Source organism: Protomyctophum bolini (assembly GCF_963924005.1).
Source record: "Protomyctophum bolini genome assembly, chromosome: 5".
NCBI classification, from domain to species: Eukaryota; Metazoa; Chordata; class Actinopteri; order Myctophiformes; family Myctophidae; genus Protomyctophum; species Protomyctophum bolini.
In genome coordinates, this window is record NC_137866.1 from 40,790,791 (window position 1) to 40,813,980 (window position 23,190).

Genomic DNA, 23,190 nt, shown 5'->3' on the forward strand with positions numbered 1-23,190 from the left:
TTTTACCAAATATCTGTCCTCTTCTCGTATTTCCAGAACACATGTGAGTGTTCTACATTTACATATCCTGCACTCTCTCCAACATTGTATCTGTTTCTTTGCCCGTGTACTTTAAACTTCCCTTTGTTTGGTCACAAGAAGACTTCATAGTCTTATGATAAGGATTTAGTTTTTACCATTATCTATGTATTGCTACATGTTGATGCATCACAACTCATTAGTGTGGACTGCGCTTAAAGTTGCTATAAGCGATAACATCGATCAATCGACATTGGTAAAAAAAAATATGGTCGAAATGACTAACCAATCAGGAAGTAGACAGGCAAATTGACCAATGACAAAGCTTCTAGGAAAATCTTTGAATGCAGATTGTGATGCGTATACAGTAGATGCATCCCCTAGATGTGTCACAGAGCGTTTTACCCATTGCTGGCTGTCTGAATACAAAATATATATATATATATATATATATATAAAAAGATACAAAACAGTATGGAAAGGATTATTCTTTATTCAATCATGTGTTCATCTTCAATCATACAGTCATACGTTTTTACAGTTCAAAATAATACAGAAAATGTTGTATTATCCATTAATTGAGTATAGTGAGTATAGTGATTGGAAATCAAATTACTGGAATTCCATTTGTGATGAAAAGTTTTCTCACAATAATGCATGCGTTGCCAGCATGCATGGGATTCCCTTTAAGGCCACTGGTGGAAAAAGTGTTGCGGAATTCGAAGTAAAAGTACAAAAGTATTGGTCAAAATGTACCAGGTATCAAAAGTAGAAAGTACTCATTATGCAGAATGTCCCATTTCACAAGTTTTCAGAAGTATAAAGTTTATTGTGAAAATAGCAAATCTACAAGCTCACAATGTGTCGCATTGCGACGGATTGTGAGCTTGTAGATTGCCGATTTTCAAATGGCATATAGGCCTGAAGTGGTTAATGTAATGTATGTTTTGTAGTAAGAATACAAATCTACAAAGTAAATAGTAGTAACTTAGCCTGGCATGGCTAGTCTGTGGCTGATTTGCCTGGTTTCCACGTTCGGTTTAATAACGTAAAATATAACGTAAAATATTACATATGTAGATAAACGGATCTCTGAGTAAAAGAGTGAAATGTGCAAAGTGTTATAACCTATACTATATCCCTATACTCAACATACGAAATACTCCACTAAAGTACAGTACTTGTGTACTTAGTTAATTTCCACCATTAGGCCAGTCGCAACACTTACAACCGTCTCGAAAGACTAAACCTGCAACACAGTTTTGGACGTGTGTGATGCCATGTGCACAGTTATAAAAAGAGCCTTGGGCGTCAGGCTTGGCGTACACCCCATCTGCCCTGCCTGCACAGAAGGAAGCACCAGGTGCTGTTTTGGTGGTTGAGGGTGTAGTGGTGTCAGTGGTGTGCTCTTTGGTTGGAGATGGTGGTGTCTTTACCCCTGGAGTTCTATGTGGAGCTGCGGGAGGGAGATCTATGGAGGAATAACACTATTTGAAATAGTCTGTACATTGCAATGAAAGGGTTAAAGGTAGAGTAAGTGATTTCACTCAAAAAACCTTAGGTTTCGTTTTTGGCTGTGGGACCTAAGCCTTCGTCCAATCAGGATAGAGAGTCAAAAACGAAACCTAAGGTTTTTTGACCCCCAGGGGTTAACTGGGGACAGGGAGGAACTCCTTATATGGTCAGCACACTCTATAGTAGAGAGGATTATCACAACAAAACAAAAAAATAAGTGATATTTGAAATCACTTACTCTACCTTTAAAAATATATATATACCGGTATTTAATATTTAATATTTAAGATATATTTTAACCACATGAACCCTATAGCGTCCATATTCTAAAGGCATGTTATAATATGCAGAACATTAGGCAAAAATAGTAGGTCTACAAGCTCAAAATATGTTGTGTTGTGAGCTTGTAGATCCACTAATTTCAGCCAAGAGATTTGTTGTTGAAGGGAAAATAGGCCAAGAACAAACCTGGAAAGTTAAAATGTCAAAATGTTAACGTTCTTTGTTATTATAGTGTTAATACACATTACACAATACACATTATTATAAGATTATTATTGTTATTGTTATTGTTATTGTTATTATTATTATTATTATTATTATTATTATTATTATTATTATTATTATTATTATTATTATTATTATTATTATTATTATTATTATACAGATTGACATTGTTTGATGTTTAGTTATTTACCTGAATTGAGAAGAGAGCTCAGGGAAGTGATGAGTGGATAGGTGCCCTGATTGCAGAACTGTCCTGTAAAGTCATCAAGGTCCAAAGCCCATACAAAAGCTCCCCCAAACATGTTGTCTTTTATGTAGCGGACCTGAGGAAGCAAGGAAGACAAAGAACAAGAAAAACACTAGGATTTGCAATTGGCACGAACAAATCAATCACAATCTCAGAATTGCAAAGGGATTGTCGTGCCAAAGATGAAACAGACGATCACCTTGGTCTCAAGGCTGTCCTTGTTGTCAAATCCAACCCATTCATTTCCTTTGGAGGCATATGGGACTTTCTGATCGTCAATCCACTGGATAGAGGTCCCTTGAAGAAATGTGCAGATCTGAGGAATATCCAGACACATTACGATCAATATATCAAAATAACAATCAAGTAAAATACATTTTGTATGAACCCCACTTCAAAGCTTTGGTACAATAAGCCATGCCAAACAGACATTCATTATGTGATGATGGACAATAGAAGCACAAACAACAGCGGTAGGGGTGGGGGTGGGGGGGGGGGTCTTCCAAACTATGAAAAATAAAGTGATTCTGATTCTGGGCATTGATCTGTGAGTCCTGACTGTCCTCCAGTCCATAACTACATGTATGGGTCACATACGTATGTAGTGTATGTCGACAACTTGTTTTCTGTTTGTGTTGCAACACTAGCATATCAAGAGCCTGATTTTTGTAAACAGACCGTCTGTGTCACAGCCTCTGCATGTACAGTGTCGACATGCAGGCATTAGTGTTCCATTGTGTTTGACTGCATCTAATAACAGTTTACCTGTTGTGTTATTCATGCATTTCTTTACCTCATAGTATGACCAGAAGCCAGCCTCTCTGGTGAAGGGCCCGGCAGCAGCAGGTCCGCTGACAGGAGCTCCGATAGCAGTGGACTGAGAGGAGAGGCGAAACGCTCGGCCATAGGTTCCAACACCCAAGTTTAGCTTCTCCACAGGCGCTCCCTGATCACGGTAATACCTCATGGCAAAGTCCTTCAGGGGAACAAAAGAGTTGCGTGAAAAGGAGGACAAAGGGTTAGGGTTCAAATTGACGATTTACAAGCTCACAGTGTGTCATGATGCAACGCCTTGTCAGCTGGTAGATCAGCTATTTTCGGACCACGTCTCAAGTCGGCTCATCATTTAAATGAATAGAAACACAACCAGGAGGGAATTTGGGTAGAAATGTCTTGTCATGTATTTACACGACACTGGTTGCTTCCTGAGGCCCCCACCATAAAAGAATGGATAGATATAGTAAATTATATTTATAATATGGAACAGATCACTTTCTCTCTCAGACTGGAGAAGGAGAAATGTATAAAGTTTTGGTCTAATTGGGTGGAATATATTATTCCTTTGCGACCAGATTTTGTAGCGGCAAGGATTATTAAGGAGTAGGAGTATTACATTGTATTGTACTTTAATTTCTGTACACAAACATCATCCATCTCTCCCATATGCTTTATTTCATTTTTATTCTTTTTTGTTCCTGTCTAAAAATGAAGAAAAAAAAAAACCTGTGGACAAAGAAACACTATTTGAAAAATGGTTGTATATTAAGATTGTGGATGTCCCTAAATAAAAAATAAAAAAAAAGAAACACAACCAAATGTGAATTCTCACCGTATTGAAGTAAACGGCCTTTCCGGTGTCTTGGGAGCCTTTGTACAGAGGACTGTTATGGCCTGCAACGTTCTCCCAGGAGCCATGAAAGTCATACGTCATCACGTTGATCATGTCCACGTACCTGACAAAATGGAAGTGAGGTGTCAGTTTACCCACATCCAGAAGACTTAGCCATCGCATTTCTACAGACATTGAATCTTCTTAACTCATACAGTAGGCTACATACTTAGAAATCTCTGCTATTTCATAAGCAGCATCGATGGTCCCTTTCCCGGCTGCCACCGCAGCAGTAAGCATTAGTCTGGGGCGACCAGTGGCTGCTCCCTCTGTCTCATAGGCCTGTCGCAGTTCCTATAGGTTGCACGCACACACACACACACACACACACACACACACACACGCACACACACACGCACACGCACACGCACACGCACACACACACACACACACACACACACACACACACACACACACACACACACACACACACACTCATCTTGTGTTATGTAATGAATTTAGTTTTAATTAGTTACAACTTCACCAGAATATGAATGATTTTCATTGTTTTTGACAGCTGCATAAATATTTCAAAGAAAACAATTCCAAGATGTAATTTCCCATACTTTTAACATAATTTATGGTTTAAATATGGATTAACCTGCACTTGTCTTAAACCATACTTGGTTGACTGCAGTCCCCCAGTACAGGGGTCTGGCCCCCTCTTGTTTCGCATCCACACCAAATCTATTCACAGAAATGTAAATGATGGATCTACAAGTTCACAATGCGACGCAATACATCACGCTATGAGCTTGTAGAGGGGCTGATTTCTGTCAATGTCCGCCTATATTTGCAGAATATTTAATGGCAATGGCATGGCCAGAATAGGGACGATAGGGTTCATGTACTTAAATTACATGAAGGCGTGGATTAGTCAGATATCAACACTAGAAATATTGACGCACTAACATATTGTGAAAATAGTCTTTACACAGTCAAAACAAGACATTTGTATGTTCCTGCTGGCCTGACCTTGCATAACAAGCTGAACTTCTGTTTGTCCCCCACAGGACTTCCTCGTGCTCCTGGATATTCCCAGTCCAGGTCTAAACCATCAAAACCATGTTTTCTCAGCAGAGTTATGGAGGACTGGATAAATGTATTTCTATTGCCTGGGGTTGACACCATTTTGCTGAATCTGTAACAAACAGTAAATACATTGGGTTGTCAAGGTCAAGAGGGCATATCATCATACACATTTTAAAGATTCTATGCGGACCACGTCAAGTATCTCACTTTAGGGAGCCAAAATTCCATCCTCCAACCGCCAACAGTGTTTTGAGATCAGGATTCCTATGAGAAGATACAAGCACAGTTGAATGAAAAGTGTCATTGTGAGTATCCAACATCTACCACGATGATTGCAACAATGGTTATCTTCCATAGCAATTTATAATTACCCGCCCATTATGGTGGGAGAAAGGACCAAACTCTCTTTAACCACTTTAGGTCAAAATCTTCACCAATGCATTTTTTTTAAACGAATCAACGTCTCAAGCATTGTGAACATTGTAATTGGGCTTATAAGAGGATAATTAATTCAATTGTTTAACTGCTCAAATTAATTATTGTGGAGGAAAGGACCAACCTGTCTTTAAGTCCATTAAAGGACCTATAGAGTGTCTCGTCATTCCATTCAAACGTGACAAGCTCATTGGCATCGTTAATGATAGCGAAGGCATAGAACAGGTGGGTGCAGAGGTTGGGATCGATGTTAGCAGGTAGAAACTTCCCTTGTCCAGGTCTGTATTGGGCCCAGTTGGTGAAGTAACAGCCCAGCCTGTACGAGGAACCTGAAACAGTGAAACAATAGTTGATTGATTGACATTCATACAAACAATGCAACAAGAATGGAGGCCTTTTCCCCAACATTCAGATGCACAGATGATAGATCTATATCAAATGGATAAGACGCAATTGTGTGACTGTGTGTGTGTGTGTGTGTGTGTGTGTGTGTGTGTGTGTGCATGCATGGGTGGGTGGCTTGCATGTGTGCGTGCAACCAATCTGTGATGATATAGGCTATTTTAGATGTTTAACGATGGTCAGAGTGTTATCAAAGATTGCATATTTAAACATTCCATTTAATCATCTAATATCAATCTTATAACCTGTAGACTCACCTAAACTGCCCAGGCTGATGCACAGACCTTCAAAAGGTAGAAAGATTCAGAAATTAGATTTAGACTTCAAGAATATTCAGTCTGTTAAACAACATAATTATGAATGGCTTACCTGCAAGCAGAATAAGCTTGTTCATGGTGTTTTTAATTGGGTGAGTTGATGGTCCAGTGTTTTGGCGAGATCAGTTCCCAATACACAGATTACTTCCAGGTAAGCCATGGGATCAAAATAGAGGAAATGTAAAAAGGGAAATGTAATTGTTTGTCAAAGAACTCATGACAATGAGTAACAAAAGACAAATAGAAGTACGTCACTTCAAGCTGTTTGCCACACATTTGTTGCAACTTGCAACATACTGTCCAATCCAAACACCCAAACAACATTAGTCACTAAAATACAATAAAGACCGTTAAGTCCTCCCTGAAGATATGGCTGAATTGCCTTTTGTGTCACGCACCCATGTCTCTGGTGCGAACACGCACGCATGCACAGACGCACGCACGCATGCACGCACACACACACACACACACACACGCACACACACGCACGCACACGCACGCACGCACGCACGCACGCACACACACACACACACACACACACACACACACACACACACACACACACATTTGAAATGTTTATTTATGTCCACATAATGAGAAGTACAGGAATACCTTGTTACTGTACAAAGGACATAAACACTGCCAGTGCAGTTTGACAGTGGGAGAGCAGCCAGTTACAACGTGCATGGACGGCAAAGCATCGTTACATACAGTACAGCTGACATGTCAGACACAGGGCAGCAGACATAAATCATGGATAAAGGAAACAACGCCTCCTCCAAATTGAGCGGCTTCCTATAATGGCTGAAACTGAGCAATACCTCGCTAACTGCTTGGCTCTCCTTTTGGAAAGGCCGGCCATTTGTAAGCCCCTCACAACCAACTTATGCACATGCCCTAGGCTGCCAAAGATAAAAACTAAAAGTTTACATCTGTAGCCTAGCTGTGAGATGGTCTGCATTAGCTGCTGATACTTCAGCACTTTGGTTAGAAAGGCTTCTTCCAGGCTATAGTCAAAGGTACAGCCGACCTCGAGAATGAACACCTCTCTATGGTTTTCATTTACAACAATGACATCAGGGGTGTTAGCTGAAATGTTAGAGAACACAGAATCATCATTACACAGGTTAAACATCCTCGGCTTCACAGTAGAATGCTTATAAAGCATAATGGAGGACCTGAAAATGGAAGAGATGTCTTTCGATATCAAATCCACTATTCTGTCATGCCTACATATGTAAAGGCCCCTGTAAACATGGCAACCATTTAAGATGTGGGACATGGTTTCAGCTATTTGTTCATGGCCATGATGGATACAGTGAGGAGCATGATTGCCTGGAAACCAGATGGAGAGATTAAGTTTAGAAGGTAGAACCTGTAATCTCGCTTTCAAAGTAAAAACAACAATGCACTCATCAATGGCAACATTTTTGAACACAGAGTGAGAGACAGAATGGTCCGCAGCAGGAAGACATGCAGTCTTTCCTTGTAATCTCAACTCAGTCCAATGTTGTCGCTGTCTTTGTTGTTGCGCCCATAGGAGGCGACATCTGGCATTAGTCAGTGGAAGTTGATGCTCCGTTCCACACACAGTCATAGTCGCTCTGACAGAGATACTGGGGTCAGATATAACATTCTCTGAGGCAGCCACCGCCTCAGAGTTAGACCCTACCCACTCCAGGGTAACGTCAGCCCAGCAGCACATGTCATTTAGGTCTGGCCAGTCCGACCACACACCAAAGCCAGGAGAGCGACTGTCCAGCTTTCCATTGGGTTTCCTCTTGAAGCCCAGGAAGCTAGAGTCCGAACCATTCGCTAGGGGGACCTTGCGTCTTTTTAGGTCCAAGAAAAGAGAAGAACGAGCAAGCCTTCTCACATACTGGTCATCACTGTTCAGCATATTCAACAGATGGGAGACACGCGAAGCAATATAAACCCATTCAAAATTGGGGACCCCCAGACCACCCTCACCTTTACTGTGGAATATAATGTCACGTGTTGTGTGTGTGTTTAGGCCAGTCCATTGTCTCACTAACTGTACAGTTTTGTCAGTCAACTCACGTAGTGACTTTCGTGGAACATGTACATTGGAGAATAGGTGTTGTACTTTGGCTAATGCAATTACTCTGACTGCCTCCAGCTTCATGATTAGTGGTAGGGGCGATGCATGGATTGAATCAAGTCTGCTGGAGTATTCAGAAATGATCTCCTCGACCTGATCTTTCCACTCACCTGCCACATTAAACTTGTGACCCAGGTATGTGTATGTCTGGTGACGCGAATAGACTGTTAGGGGTTTATTGCCAATTGTGAATGCAGGTATTGTATCTGTATTGGAGTGATACCAGCGGTTTCCCCCGCTCCGCCTCTCATAGAGAACTGCACATTTTGAGTCTTTGACCTCTAGTCCTGACCACTCCAAAAAGGAGTCGGTTCTGGAGAGCATGCTGTTTATTTCAGCTGCATGATAGGATGCAACCTGAACATCGTCAGCATACCCCTGTACAGGGTTAGGGGAAATGGTGTTGGCGGGGGCACACATACAGAGCCACTTCAACCACTGGTTTAGTGCTAGCACAAAATTAACAGCACTCCACACACACACACACACACACACACACACACACACACACACACACACACACACACACACTGTTCGGATTTCAGGAGATTAACCGAGTCAGACTCGGCAACAGACAAGACTTTAACTAAGATTCAACACGCATAGGCTGGACTCGCTTCTCTTTACAAACGCATGCTTTTTATATGGTTTTATTCACTCGTTATTACACATAAACACACTCCACATACACACTGTTTGTTTCCCCCTCCCCCGACACAGGATGGATACAGTACTCTGGAACTTTGCCTAATAGTCTGCCTCTGCCCCTAACCTATCTCTCGGCTGGGAGTTTAGCTCTCGTTGAAACATTCTAAGCTGACCCAGACCGGCCACTTAGAGCCATTCTTCGCTCTTCGATCTGGTACAATTTAGCTGTTGGTCTGATTACAGATTAGTTCAACACTACCTGGTTGGTATTTTACCTATGGTTTTAAATCTAATCGTTTGGGAGACAAAACAAGAGGCACAATAAATACTCTGTTACAATCTAAACATATTACAACACAACATGTTCTTAATAATGCACAATATATATATATATATATTTACCATTGACCTCTCGCCAGTTGCCCTCTTGGTCTTCCCCTTTTGAATCTAACCCACTGCAGTGCTAAGCCACACAGTCACACATGGATACAGCAGGCCCTGACTGAGGTCACTCCTCCCTGGCAAAGTTGTCAGCCAATCGAAAGCCCAGACTGCTCTCTCTCTGCCTGAGAGAGGTGGTTCTAAGCCCATGCCTATCAGCCAGCTTCCCTCACACTTCCTGTGCTGTGCCTAGCTGCTATCTCAGACTAGCTTAAACTGGTAGACTCTTAGATATTATTATAAAGGTGTTTTGGTAACCCAATATCTAAGTATGGACTTTAGAACACACATTGACCCACATTATAATTTAAATGGTACTTCATACATTGCTCCCCTGCTATCAACATGTGCTTACTCAGTGAGCCAGCACCCCTTCTTCTGTAGGTGTCGTAAAACACCCCTCACTCTCCAGGAAGGTAGCCTACCACCCCAACCCCACAGGAGCCTATTTATTGCCCCACGGAATGTGGACAGTTCTCTCTCCCTGATGAGAGCACATGTCCAGATCACATAATACATCCCCAATTTTGATCATGATCTCGTCCATCCATAATTGGACAATACACACACACACACACACACACACACACACACACACACACACACACACACACACACACACACACACGCACAATTAACGTCTCACTGAATATCAAATGACACATTTTTACTTGAAACTGGACTGCGATTGATTATCGGAATATACTTTTCAACCAAAACATTTTGTTTTAAACCAAAGAAATACCACTTTTAATGTAGGCCTACAATATTTTGAACAAACATATGGTGTCTTTAATCTGTTGTATGAGGATGAGGATCTTATTTAGGTGAATGCTGAGCGTCATGTTGACGTCAGGTTCCCAACCTTTTCAGCCTAGTGCGGACCCCCAAAATAATCACATTTAAACTGGGGAAAAAATCTCGCTGTCTCTCCCCCACCCTGGCAAGCACTTGGAATTGGGTTCCAAGGAAAAGTTCTGGTTGCAAGGAAGTTCTGAACAAGTGTGGTAAAAACGGAGATAAGATAACCCACGTGTAGCGTCACTACATAGCATCCACGCAACTGTCATATTTACTGTACAAATATTAATTTGGCAAACACACTGTTATTGCGCAACATTTCGCTGTGATGCAAATTACATCGCAACTTTCTCATTCCCCGTCACCTCCCCTTTTCACTGCACACACACACATACACATACACACACACACACACACACACACACACACACACACACACACACACACACACACACACGCGCGCATGTGTGTGTGTGTGTGTGTGTGTGTGTGTGTGTGTGTGTGTGTGTGTGTGTGTGTGTGTGTGTGTGTCAACACCTTAATTGGTATGCCCAAAAAGGAGGCAAGAAGGCTGTATTGTGCTGTCTCTGCTATAATCGGCAGCCACCACATATGGTAATGTTTCTTACCCACAGGCCACAGGGTATGATATAGGCTACTTATTGTATCATGAAGACATATACCATGATTTTGTGAATGGAACTTTAACTGTACATGAGTAAATTGTTAAAACGTGTGTGGTTCACCACATTTGTAGTATCTTCACAAGATGAAGATACTACAAATGTGGTGAGTAGAATCTCACAACTCACATTACACACTTTACCAGTATATGCAGAACAACACACAACCACATTGTAAGGAAAGTGGGCCTCTTCTTTACTTGTTCCTACAGGTACCTACTCATTAAGACTCCATTTAGTGTAGCTAAGTGGTGCTCAAACTGTTTTAATGTCAAGGACCCACATAACTCATTTCGAGAGCGCTCCATCTCTCTGCATTTTGCGCCAGTACTCCAGCAGCTGATCGGGATGAAAACTGTGGACTGTGACCATGTTGTTGTAATTGAAGCTGGAGTAGGACAATCCGTAGGGGTTGAACAGCGGACCACACCTCTCTCCACCGGGCTGTGCAGGTGTGGGCTTGATCCCTAGCCAGTCCAGGCAGACTCCCACGTACACATCCTCAAAACGCAGGATGCGGATGCTCAGAGAAGCTCTGTACACTTCTGTCGCAACGTCTCCGGAGAACACATAGCCCGACCCTGAGCAGTAGTCTGGGTAACTATCGCCTGGGTACTCTTCTAGGGGCATGTACAACTTTGATTTATTGTCTCGGATTGCCAGGGCGTCTCTATGGATACAGCCGGTAAAGTACTTTGTCTTGGGTTTCAGTTCCGGTCTCAGCAGCTTGTAGATAAGGTAAACGGTGTTCACAAGGATGTCACTGTCAGTTTTCAGAACATAGCTGGCCCGGGGACAGTGCATGGCCACCCAGTTCATCCCCATCAGTGTCTTTAAAGTCAGGTTGTAGTAGGTATCCAGGAAATCCTGCTGAATGATATCGTGGTGCCTCAGGCTCTCGGACTCCAGGGTCTTCTGCTGTAGGCGCCCCAGCTTGCCTTCCGTCACCCCCACCAGGAACAGCCGGATGATTCCTAGGCCTGGAGCGAGGCTCTCATTCCCCCATGTCTGCCGTATGGCATTCCGTGCCTCTACTTCACCGGCCATGCTGAGTATCAGCAACACTAGGAATGGTGGCGGCTTTCCCTCTGGGCATTTGTTTGGCTCCCTAATTATGTAGTCAGGGAACGGCCAAGGAGTTGGCGTGCCCCATGGGTGGCCGATGGGAGACCCCTCATGGGTGGTCACCTGTGTGGTCTGGCCACCGGTGTGGTTGTCACCCGCTTCACTTGGGCTGGCTTTACCTGGCAGAAAGATAACTGTCTGCCAGCCCACATTGACCAGGACCCCTAGGAACGAGAGGAGACACAGAAGTGCAACGATGTGCTTCCCCTTCCACTTCATGGCATCTGGTGGTGGAGCCACTTAATTGGACCGCAGTCGGATTGGTGAGAGAACTTCAAGGCGATGTGTCTTCGTGTCAAGCAGCCGAAGCCGAGGTGTGGATCTGAATAAGCCTTGAATGGTATACAGAGAAAACATGATCAAAATCAGCAGGTCTTTATATACACGGTCTGACGAGGTAGTTGACAACACTTGGGTTTAATAAGACAATAGGTTTAAGATAAATCTAATAAACAAATACAATCTTAAGAGCATGCACGATTGCAGACTGTTAAAATCGGGACACCTGTGGTAGGTAGCATCAGGAACATACTGTTTATACAAATATTCGTAAAATTATATTTCTGCTTTTTGTTCCTTTTTCGTTCAGTTTCCTTCCCATACCAGTAGGCCGTGTTGGGACCCCAGAAAAAGTGCCTAGAAAATGAAACCTTCAAATCCACCCTCAAAACCCACCTCTTCAAAATTGCCTTCCCTAGCTAACCCTTTTCACTGTCTTTTAATGTTCTTTAGCTTTTCGTGTTATTTTTCCTTTTCTATTAAAGTTGTTTTTAATCCATTGCGTCCACCTCTGTATTTCACCACAGCACGAAGCTGTCAAGCTTCTCGATGCGAAACATACTGAAGTAGCAAGCGTGGGAATTCCGTGGTCAGACAATGGTCTGCCCCAACCTCATGTCATGTGAAGTGTTTCCCCCATAATAAAGTTGTTTTTATTTGTTTTCTCATGCCCAGCCATGTAAAGCACATTTGAGTATTCATATACACACTGAAGACACTTTATATAGGCACTTGCTGCCTATGTATCGTTGTAGCATATTTTATTTGTCAAGCTTGGGAAAGAAGACAGAGTACTCTGTATACATCTGCGGTGTAATATAATGAATTGTGTAATGTAAACATGCTATAAAATGCATAAATTATGTATTGTAAAACAATGTAATTGCAAATGTGAAATGGTGTCTTATAAACCCATGAGGGTTGGGCACAAGGTGTGCATGACACGAAAATAAATAAACAATCAATCAATCAATCATATCACCTGCCTATATCAAATTGTGATAAAAAGTTGTATTGCTTAAAGGGGAATACTACTCATTTTCAACATTTTTCTATGGAGTTGTGTGCACTGGAAATAATAAAAAGTCCCCCCATTCTGTGTTGCCTAGAACTGGAGGTCTGAAAAAACAGTAACATTATGTAGTACATTTTTGTGATGTCACTGAGATGTACTTCATAATGTTACAGATTTCTTTTCAGACGTCCAGTTCTAGGCAACACAGAATGGGGGGGACTTTCTTATTATATCCACACAACAACTCTAAGGTATATTAATGACAGTAAAATGTTTAAAATGAGTGGAATCCCGTATAGTCACTATTCACTGGGATAATAAAAACATTTGAAAAAAAGGGTTTCTCACTGTTCTCGGGGTAAATATTGATATGCGATTAAAATGCGATTAATCGAGATTAATTAATTACAAAGCCTCTGATTAATTAGATAAAAAAATGTAATCGAGTCCCAGCTCTAATATATATATATATACAGTATATATATTAAGGCCAGTCACAGCATTTGCAACTGTTTCTGTAAATGAGGTTAGCAGGGCATCTCTGGAGGTAGGTAATTCCATCAGAGCAGTGATAGAAGGAGTTTGTGTCCTCGACATTTACATAGAGGCCATTCACCTTCCCTCCACAAAAACTACTACGAGGCCAGTCACAGCATTTGCAACTGTCTCTGAAAACGAGGTTCGCGGCACATTTCTGGAGGTAGGTAATTCCGTTGGAGCAGTGATAGAAAGAGTTTGTGTCCTCGACATTTACATAGAGGCCATTCGCCTTCCCGCCACAGAAGCTACTACGAGGCCAGTCACAGCATTTGCAACTGTCGCTGTAAACGAGGTTAGCAGCACAATTCTGGAGATACGTTATTCCATTGTGGCAGTTATAGTAGGAGTTGGTGTCTCTCACATTTACATAGAGGCCATTAGTCTTCCCTCCACAGAAGCCACTGCCAGGTACAAGAGTGGTGGTGGCAGAAGTGATTGTGGTGGTAGGAACAGCAGCAGTAGAGGTAGGAACAGTAGCAGTAGGGATGGGAACAGTGGCGGTGGTAGTGGGAACAGCAGTAGTGGAGGTGGAGGGAACAGCAGTAGTGATAGTGGTAGGAACAGCAGTAGTGATGGTGGGAACAGCAGTAGTGATGATGGGAACAGCAGTAGTGATGGTAAGAACAGCAGTAGTGATGATGGGAACAGCAGTAGTGATGATGGGAACAGCAGTAGTGATGGTAGGAACAGCAGTAGTGATGATGGGAACAGCAGTAGTCATGGTGGTGGGAACAGCAGTAGTCATGGTGGTGGGAACAGCAGTAGTCATGGTGGTGGGAACAGCAGTAGTCATGGTGGTGGGAACAGCAGTAGTGGTGGTGGGAACAGCAGTAGTCATGGTGGTGGGAACAGCAGTAGTCATGGTGGTGGGAACAGCAGTAGTCATGGTGGTGGGAACAGCAGTAGTCATGGTGGTGGGAACAGCAGTAGTCATGGTGGTGGGAACAGCAGTAGTGGTGGTGGGAACAGCAGTAGTCATGGTGGTGGGAACAGCAGTAGTCATGGTGGTGGGAACAGCAGTAGTCATGGTGGTGGGAACAGCAGTAGTGGTGGCAGCCGTGGTGACTACAGAGGGGCCACTTTCCATCCCTCCACAGAAGCTATTGCTGTTTCCAGGTGCAAGAGTGGTGGTGGTGGTGGTGGTGGTGGTGGCAGCAGCAGTGATGATGGTGGCAGCCGTGTTAGGGATCTTAGCTCTGCTTACTGGTGGATTGTTTGGCGTGAGAGTGGGACGGGAATCTGACCAACAAATAATAATAATATGTTATTAAGATAAAACACAATAATTTCCTGTGAAGAATTATGGTGATGGATGAGGTAGGTTTCATAATGATGATGAGTGGTGTTCTTTTTTGATTGTTTTGTTTACCTGAATCCAAAAGAGAACGCAGGTGGCTGATGAGGGGGTACCTGCCCTGTCCACATGTTTCTCCAGAAAAGTCATCCAGGTCAATACTCCATACAAAGGCTCCTCCAAAATTGTTGTCCTTCAGGTACTTCACCTGTACAACACAACAATAAATATATCGAATGCTGCACACCAAAACACATGGAAACAAGTCCCCAGGACTTGTGTTATCCTATACCACATGCTGTTTATGTTATCGATTTATAAAGTATTCAATCAATCAAAACACCTTAAATAATTTTGAAGAACAATTATGTCATCAAATTATGTATAAATACATGATACATACAATTACGTTTCATTCATTGAATTTTTGCCATAATTATATAACTTAACTAATAACTCAAATGAAATAGGCTATATGTTTCAGTATAAATAAATAGTTCAGGATCTTTTTTTAAAACTTGTTTTAGACAGTGATGACTTAGAGCAACTACAAGTTTGGATCATAAAGCTATGCTGTATTACCTTGTTTGCAAAACTCTCTTTGTTATCAAATGCCACCCATTCCTTTTCTTTGGTTGCATAAGGCACCATTTGCTCAAGAATCCAGTGGACTGTAGCCCCTTGCAGGAAGGTACAAATCTGTTGGACAAATGAAAATCTTAGATCCAAAATATGTGACAATGTAGTCAAAACTCCATTATATATTCATTAATATTAACTACAGTGAGTGAAGTTCAGTTGCAGCAAAATGGACAGAGAGTTGTTTAAATACAACATTCACTGACCTCAAAATAAGACAATAATCCAGCTTCTCCTGTATAGTATCCAGCAGAGCCAGCACCGCTGACTGGTGACCCGACACCAGCATCTACTGAAGATGTGCGAAATGTGCGTCCATATGTAGCAAAACCAAGCATGAGTTTTTCAACAGGAGCTCCTTGCTTTCTCCAATAATTCATAGCAAAGTCCTGGTGGCAAAATGTAAGTTAACATATGCACAATTGCAATGTATATAGCCAAAGGCCCCATGACTAGATCATTCCCTCATATTTCAATTTATTTAGCTGTTATTTTACCAGGTGAAACCCGAGGTTAACAATTTAAACAATAATATAATCACTTCAACCTATCTTCATATAATTGGTCCTCACTAATGCTTATATATGGTAACATTTTTGTCTAATCGGTCTGTCTCTCAGCTGTGGAGAGTTCGGAAACCTGCCTCATCATTGAGGAATTGAGGCCATTTAGCTGCTAGCGCCCCTCAAAAGTTAATGCGGAATACCATATTTGGATATTTCTTCTCACCACATTTTTTGTATTATTTTCCTCTTCTGAAGAACTGGTGTACAGAGGACTGTTGTGGCCAGTGAATGTCTCCCATGGTCCGTAGAAGTCATAAGTCATGATATGAATAAAGTCCAGGTACCTGTTATACAACATACATTGACACAGCGAGTTATGGATGACAAAATACATGTTGCAATTATGGAATGAATAGCTTGTTAGAAAACAAATTCTGACTCACATAGCTATATTAGAAATCTCATAACCACTGTCAATGTGTTCCTTCCCAGCAGCAACTGCCGCTGTGAGCAGCAGTCTTGGTCTTCCGTTGAGATCTCCTTCCTCCTCAAATGCAGCACGCAATTCCTATACATCCAAATAGAACATGTGCGATAAGCATGACAATGTATGCAATGTTAATACAATCGCTAGTGATAACAGCAGATAAAGACCTGCATCATCTGAGCAGTTTTTAAACTCTCTAGCAGACCTTGCAGAGCAGAGTGAATCTCTGCTTGTCCTCTGGAGGGCTTCCTCTTGCCCCAGGATACTCCCAGTCCAAGTCCAGCCCATCAAAGTCATGGCGTCTCAATAAAGCAATGGCTGACATGATGAATGTCTGGCGGGTGGCGGCAGATGAAACCATTTTGGTAAATCTACAGAGGCATAAAACAACAGAACAAACACCTCAAAAACATTACAAGGCTGTTATCCAACAGCATTATTAATTCATACTGCTAAAGTCTTTTGAACTCACTGTGTAGATCCGAAATTCCACCCACCAACAGCCAGCAGAGTTTTCAGCCCAGAGTTGCTAAAAAGTAGACATGCAAAAGACTTTATGGATGAAAAAGAGATGTGCTACTTTTCACAATCTTATATCAACCTGTTTTGAGCAGCGCTTTAGCAGTGCCACAGTGGGTTCCACATTGGGTGCCACATGTCTATGACTGTGACCGTGAAGTCATGTGGCAGCCAAGTCTATGGACTTTTTAAAGCGCTGCTCACTTTACAGTTCACAGAGTTCATTCGTATTATTAATTTTTTTTGATGAATTACCATTCACAATATTGTAATATTTTTATTGTATTTTTTGTGGCACCTCCCCTGAGCAGAGGTGAAAGTGCATGCCCCTGCCATGCAGAGTCCAAGACAATAACATCATATCCTGTGTTTGTAAAACTGATCTGAATCTTTCTACCTTTGAAGATCTGTGCATCAGCCTGAGCAGTCTAGGTGAGTCTACAGGTTATTATTTATTAGATTGATATTAGATGATTAAATGGAATGTTTAAATATGCAATCTTTGATAACACTGTTACCATCGTTAAACATCACAATTATATCAACAGACACAGATTTGATTTGTCTCTCACGCACGCACGCACGCACGCACGCACGCACGCACGCACGCACACACACACACACACACACACACACACACACACACACACACACACACACACACACACACACACACACACACAAAACGGGGGGGTCCTTGAAATAAAAAAGAATCACTAAGGTAGAACACAACTCACCCATTCTTGAGTCCATTGAAGTCCTTGTAGAGGACTTCATCATTCCACTCATAGGTGGCCAGCTGGTTGTATTGGTTGATGATTGAGAAGGCGTAGATCAGGTGTGTACACAAGTTGGGGTCAATGTTAGCAGGCAGATATCTGCCAGTGCCAGGTCGATACTGGGCCCAGTTGGTGAAGTAACACAGTAGTGGTTTGGTGGATGACACTTTTCAACAAAAACATTACGTTGAGACTATAGAAATATGAGACTATAGAATATGGGAAATTGAATTTTAAATATGGAATCATGATTGTAAATTCATATTTAATCAATTGATTGAATGAATGAATGAATGAAATCTATTCTTTTTTAAATAATAACACATACCCACTTGAAGACCACTGATTAAAAGTGTTAGTCCTAAAAAGACCAAACATTTTTGAGTAACTGCACCATTGAGTTACTGTATATCATAGATTATAAATAATATTAAAGGAATATTATTATTTTATTTGATTAACAGTTATTAAGATTTCCACCTACCAGCCACGAGGATTAATTGAGCCATGTTCTATTACAGTGAGTGAGTATACTCCCTTTATACGAAGTGGCCTGAAATAATAAAGAGTATAATAGTAGGGGTGTAACAATACATTTTAAAGATACGATACGTATCGTTGACGATACGATACATAGATGATATTGATTAATTCATGGTGATACAATACGATACGATTCAATGATTTAAAATCTGTGTGAAACAGTGGATACTGGATAGTGCAGGTTTTTTAACGGAAAATGTATGAATATGGATATAAATAAGTAAATAGTGATTCTCTGGCAAATACATATTATACTTGAACACATACAGACAAACCCGTACCTTGACATGAACACAGAACACACCTAAAGATAAGTCATGACTTACCTTTCTCAGTGAGGGACTGGTCCTTCTTATGAATCAACACAACTGCGCATCTCTGTGGTTTATATAGAGGCAGGGTCTGTGGCTGCATTCCAGCAAGGACAAGATATCCTAGGGTTCATGTTTCATATTACGTTAGCCCGTAATGAGCCCAGATATGGCCCAGAGATAGAGCAGCTTCTTTCTTATTATTTGTATCATATTTTGTGTAATTATATGATACTGTTACACATACACCCAGTCGCCTGCATTGAACCCAGAACCTTGGGTTCCTAACATTGTCACCTAACTGTTCCAAGATGAGTGGAAATTACTGGGGGTGACAGTAGGTGTGATGCTTTACCTCAGCAATCCATCAAGGGTCTTCTACTGCATTGTAAAAGTGGATTAGACACCCTTTTGCTGTTGGTATGGACAAATTGCCACTCTGACTCACTTATATGCCTGGCTCAGGTTAAACCCTTTGGTAAAACATGAACAAATATAAACTGTATAATGAGTCCCTGCGACATACTAGCGTCATGTCCAGGGGGTGTACATGTACACCAAGCTGCCTCACCCTACAGAAACAGGAGATAGGCTCCTGCCCTATGGGCCTCATGGCTCGGCAAGGCTACTTACTTACTTATATAGAATGAGTGACAATTTTGACAATGATATAACACTGACAGCATTCTCCGCTAGCACTGACTGCACACATTGTTGTTTGCCTGTGTCGGTTAGACCACTGTTGCCAGATTTTGTGAGAAATAAACAGCAGGTCTATGAAAACAAGCCCAACAGAAGCGAGTCCTAGGCTACATGAATTTGAAAATAGCCGACCTACAAGCTCACAACCCGTCACATGCTTCCTTGTAGATCTGCAAAAATAAATCCTGAAAAGAAAAAGTGAAATATTTGGAATATAATTGAAACAAATTTTTAACTGGTTTAAAAAATGGAAGTGAGGTCCAAAAAGCCTGCAACCACCGATATCTACTTATGATAATCAGACATGGCAGCACTGGGTTAGACTTGTGTAGCTGATACCCAGTCCAGAATTTTAGGCTGATATCGGTGTCCCGATATCCATACCATAGGATGTACTTAAAGTAGGGCCCGACGGGACAACTCATAGTTCTCACGCACAGTTTTACTGCAGGCAACAGTGACAGACAGGCTGTCTATGTTTAACCTATGACATCACCTCACCACCCTTTGTTTGTTTTAAGTAGGTCATATTCATAATCGCACGCACGCACGCACACACACGCACGCACGCACACACACACACACACACACACACACACACACACACACACACACACACACACACACACACACACACACACACACACACACACACACACACACCCCACTTTATCAGTTTCAATAAATCCTTTTTTAATCTCTGGGGACTCCAATACGCTCTGTAAAATCTTCAGTGTCAATTTGACTCTTGTACACTCTCATTTGTAGCCTATACTTTGGCCTACACTCTTTGGCAAACCTACACTCTGCCCTAGAGGGCGGAGCTTATACGAGAACCATGCACACTGTGGTTTTATGTATAGCACTCTATAGTGTATATGGATTGTTTCATTATAGATGTTCCACTGTTATTGTGCATTATGTATTTGATGTATTTCCATGTTTTTGTTCTTGCTTCATGTAAATCGCTCTGGATTAAGAGCGTCTGCTAAATGCCTAAATTGTCTGAAGCCCCGCTTTGTGCGCTTGCTTCTACAGGTTAAACAGATTTAACTGAATCTAAACAAAGTCAGGTCTTATGGTAGAGGCATGAGTAATCCATATCTAAACCAGTCTATGACGCCAGATGGAATGATACGTTGTACTTATGTCCATATATGGTGTGTACCTTACTTCCTTGTATGGAAATACGGGGCGGTTCTGGGTATCCTATATATGGTTTCCATTGTAGAGTCACGGTTAGGTGGCTCTGTCCAACCTTTGGTGCAACCATGACGATGTAATGCTGTCATTCTGGCAACAAACAACATTTAAAAATCACACCGGTGTGAAGTGAGGAGCACTAATATACAAGTAAGACACGCAAACGCGGGAAGCGAACGCAGCTCGTACATATTTGGGTTTTGGACGTATAGCTGCTTTGGGGACTCCTTATATGGTTATGGCTGAGTCATGGTGACGTAACAGCGGGACAGACACTTGCATCAATCACAAACAAATCACTAAGCTCCATATATGGGCACAAAAGCGGGACAGACCCACACACAGACAGACAGACAGACATGATCTGCTAGTAAGGTCTCATAGTAAGTGCTCACTGCGTTCGCAATTAAAGTCTAACTTATGTTGATTAGGTGATGCAATGGTGATGTTAAACAAACGGTGCAAATTAACACAAACAAATTAACATTAAAGAGACAAATTCCCTTCATTGTCAATGGCGTTTATTAAACAAACATTGAACTAAAGATAAACCTGTATATAGGAGGGGCTAGCACCCCTCAAAAATAAATAAAAATGCAACATGAAATGAAGTTCAAGTTGTGTCTCTCTGACTGGCATGCCCAGACATGGACTGGACATTCTCGATGCGTTGTCGAGTATACATCATAAAATATAAAGAATCAGCATGCCCTCCTGTGACGTCATGTGGCAGCCAAGTCTATAGAGCGTCGCAGTCGAGAGACCTATTCCCCGTTCATTTTCCTCATAGACTTTTCAAAAAGTATTTATTTAAAGACGGCCAACTCGAGTTGTGACAAATCATGACAATATATTCTTTGATGTTTTTCTTCTTTGTAATTATTTGTTTGGTCCAAAGTATTGTGTTTGTGGGCTTTAAATAAATACTTTTTGAAATGTCTATGGGGAAAATGCTTTGGGAATTATTTCCTGGGCCTGGCGTCGTCATGAAAGGGGGTGGGACTGCGACGCTCTATAGACTATTTATGTTTTCTTTAAGCATGCACCCGAGGCATATGATGTACAAAAGTAAACAAAGGCACCCCTCACTTCACATATAAGTGTGATTGTTTTTATATATTTTTTTATTTACTATCCTCAATCTATGGAGAGAGCCCAGTTATATGTTCTTCTCATTATTTATTATAATTTCTTTCCCTCAAAACTTTGGCATCCTCTAAGTCTTGTCATACTTTCAACTCTAAGCCTAGTTAATCGTCATTCAATTCGTTTCTCCTTTTCTTCACGAATAGCAGGGAGGCTATTTTTGTTACTATTTGAAATCCTTTTTTTTTTAAATTCATCTCGAAATGACGTCCATTTCGAGATGATGGCCATATAGGAGCAGTGCCAGTTTCGATTATGTCAGTCATTGGCGGTCAAATACGGCTGAAATATGACTAAATATGGAGATGACTGACGTAATACTACTGACATAGATGACTGACTTTGCAGACTCGCCACATGAAGTCTGAGATGCGGCACACGTTTTGCACCTTTTATTATGATCTTTTTTTCACGTTTTGTGAATTAAAGCCCAATTCTGGGTCAAAACATTGTCTGTATACAATGGAAGATTCTACAGGTCACAACAACTTTGAAGAGAATTGGTGTTGAGGAGGGGGCGGGTGAGTGGACCTAGTTAAGAACCCTGAGGGATGCCAGTCAACTGTAGCATAGGGTTAAGATAAGATTCCCAGGTCCACAGATCACTCTTCCCTTCTACTTCTACCGGTATGTGGGGACAATTGTCCAATTCCAAATCCAAATCCAAAATGCCCGGACCTTTTTATGACCTTTTTCTTTAAATCTTTAACCTGTGTTTCGACCTCATTCTTCTTTTTCTGTTGTCTCTTTCTTTCATTGTTCGCTCTTTTAACCTGCATGGAAATGCCGCTCAACACTGCGTCACACCCTGTGCACCACTCCTGCAGTGTGTTGACGATGCCGGGGAGCGCGTTGGGGCCCAGGTCTCGGCTCTTGCTGCAGTCCACCTCCACCTGCTGGTTGCGCTGGTCCAACTTGCCCTGGATGACACGGCAGTACAAGGCCTCGATCAGCAGGTCCTCCAGTTCGCGCACGTTCTTCAACTCTAACTGCTGCAGCAGCAGAGAGTAATGCAGGCACTTTTGATTGGACGCCAGGCTGATGATGGACAGGTGGCGAAGCTTGTTCCTCTGCGCAGGGGTCAACTCTGGAAGGGATGCAGCCCTTTGTCTGTAGTCACTGTAGGTTCCATAAGCAAAGAGTTTGAGGAGTTGGTACACTGGAGCATGGGGACCTTTCTCCAACTCTCTGACATTGGGCAGTTCCAGGATGTCGGAGAAGACATAGAGGTTTGGCGCCTCGAGCAGAGAACTGACAGCCTGGGC

General features: G+C 41.9%; 3 protein-coding genes across 3 annotated transcripts in view; all 3 read right to left on the reverse strand.

The window, feature by feature from the left end:
- Positions 1–1,113: 1,113 nt before the first annotated feature.
- On the reverse strand, positions 1,114–9,364 carry LOC308316201 (acidic mammalian chitinase-like). The gene is made up of 12 exons (XM_080764663.1): positions 9,315–9,364; positions 6,195–6,286; positions 6,083–6,109; positions 5,548–5,752; positions 5,196–5,252; positions 4,932–5,097; positions 4,126–4,250; positions 3,897–4,020; positions 3,081–3,263; positions 2,487–2,603; positions 2,231–2,363; positions 1,114–1,489 (listed from the first exon to the last, which is right to left on the reverse strand). Exons 2-12 carry the CDS (start codon positions 6,217–6,219, stop codon positions 1,212–1,214), a joined length of 1,440 nt encoding a protein of 479 aa, XP_080620789.1. The 5' UTR covers positions 6,220–6,286; positions 9,315–9,364; the 3' UTR covers positions 1,114–1,211.
- A 1,761-nt stretch (positions 9,365–11,125) lies between these two features.
- Positions 11,126–12,181, reverse strand: LOC308315128 (beta-1,3-galactosyltransferase 2-like; the record flags this gene model as incomplete). Its single annotated transcript, XM_080762964.1, has 1 exon — positions 11,126–12,181. One exon carries the CDS (start codon positions 12,179–12,181, stop codon positions 11,126–11,128), a length of 1,056 nt encoding a protein of 351 aa, XP_080619090.1.
- Positions 12,182–22,187: 10,006 nt separating this feature from the next.
- LOC308315129 (COP9 signalosome complex subunit 7b-like) overlaps positions 22,188–23,190 on the reverse strand; it is a gene marked incomplete at both ends in the record, with an annotated part of 1,045 nt that continues 42 nt past the window's right edge. Inside the window, 2 exons of the mRNA XM_080762965.1 lie at positions 22,188–22,289; positions 22,636–23,190. The exon at positions 22,636–23,190 is cut by the window's right edge and continues 42 nt beyond it. Coding sequence (XP_080619091.1) covers positions 22,188–22,289; positions 22,636–23,190 — 657 coding nt within the window. The remainder of the gene's footprint in view (positions 22,290–22,635) is intronic.

Excerpts from the sequence above, each read along its gene's own strand:
- LOC308316201 (XM_080764663.1), bottom strand. The coding sequence starts at position 6,219 with ATGAACAAGCTTATTCTGCTTGCAG. Across the intron at positions 5,098-5,195 it reads TGGAATTTTGGCTCCCTAAA|ATTCAGCAAAATGGTGTCAA; the intron begins GTGAGATACTTG and ends TGTTTGTTACAG. Across the intron at positions 4,021-4,125 it reads GAAATAGCAGAGATTTCTAA|GTACGTGGACATGATCAACG; the intron begins GTATGTAGCCTA and ends CCATTTTGTCAG.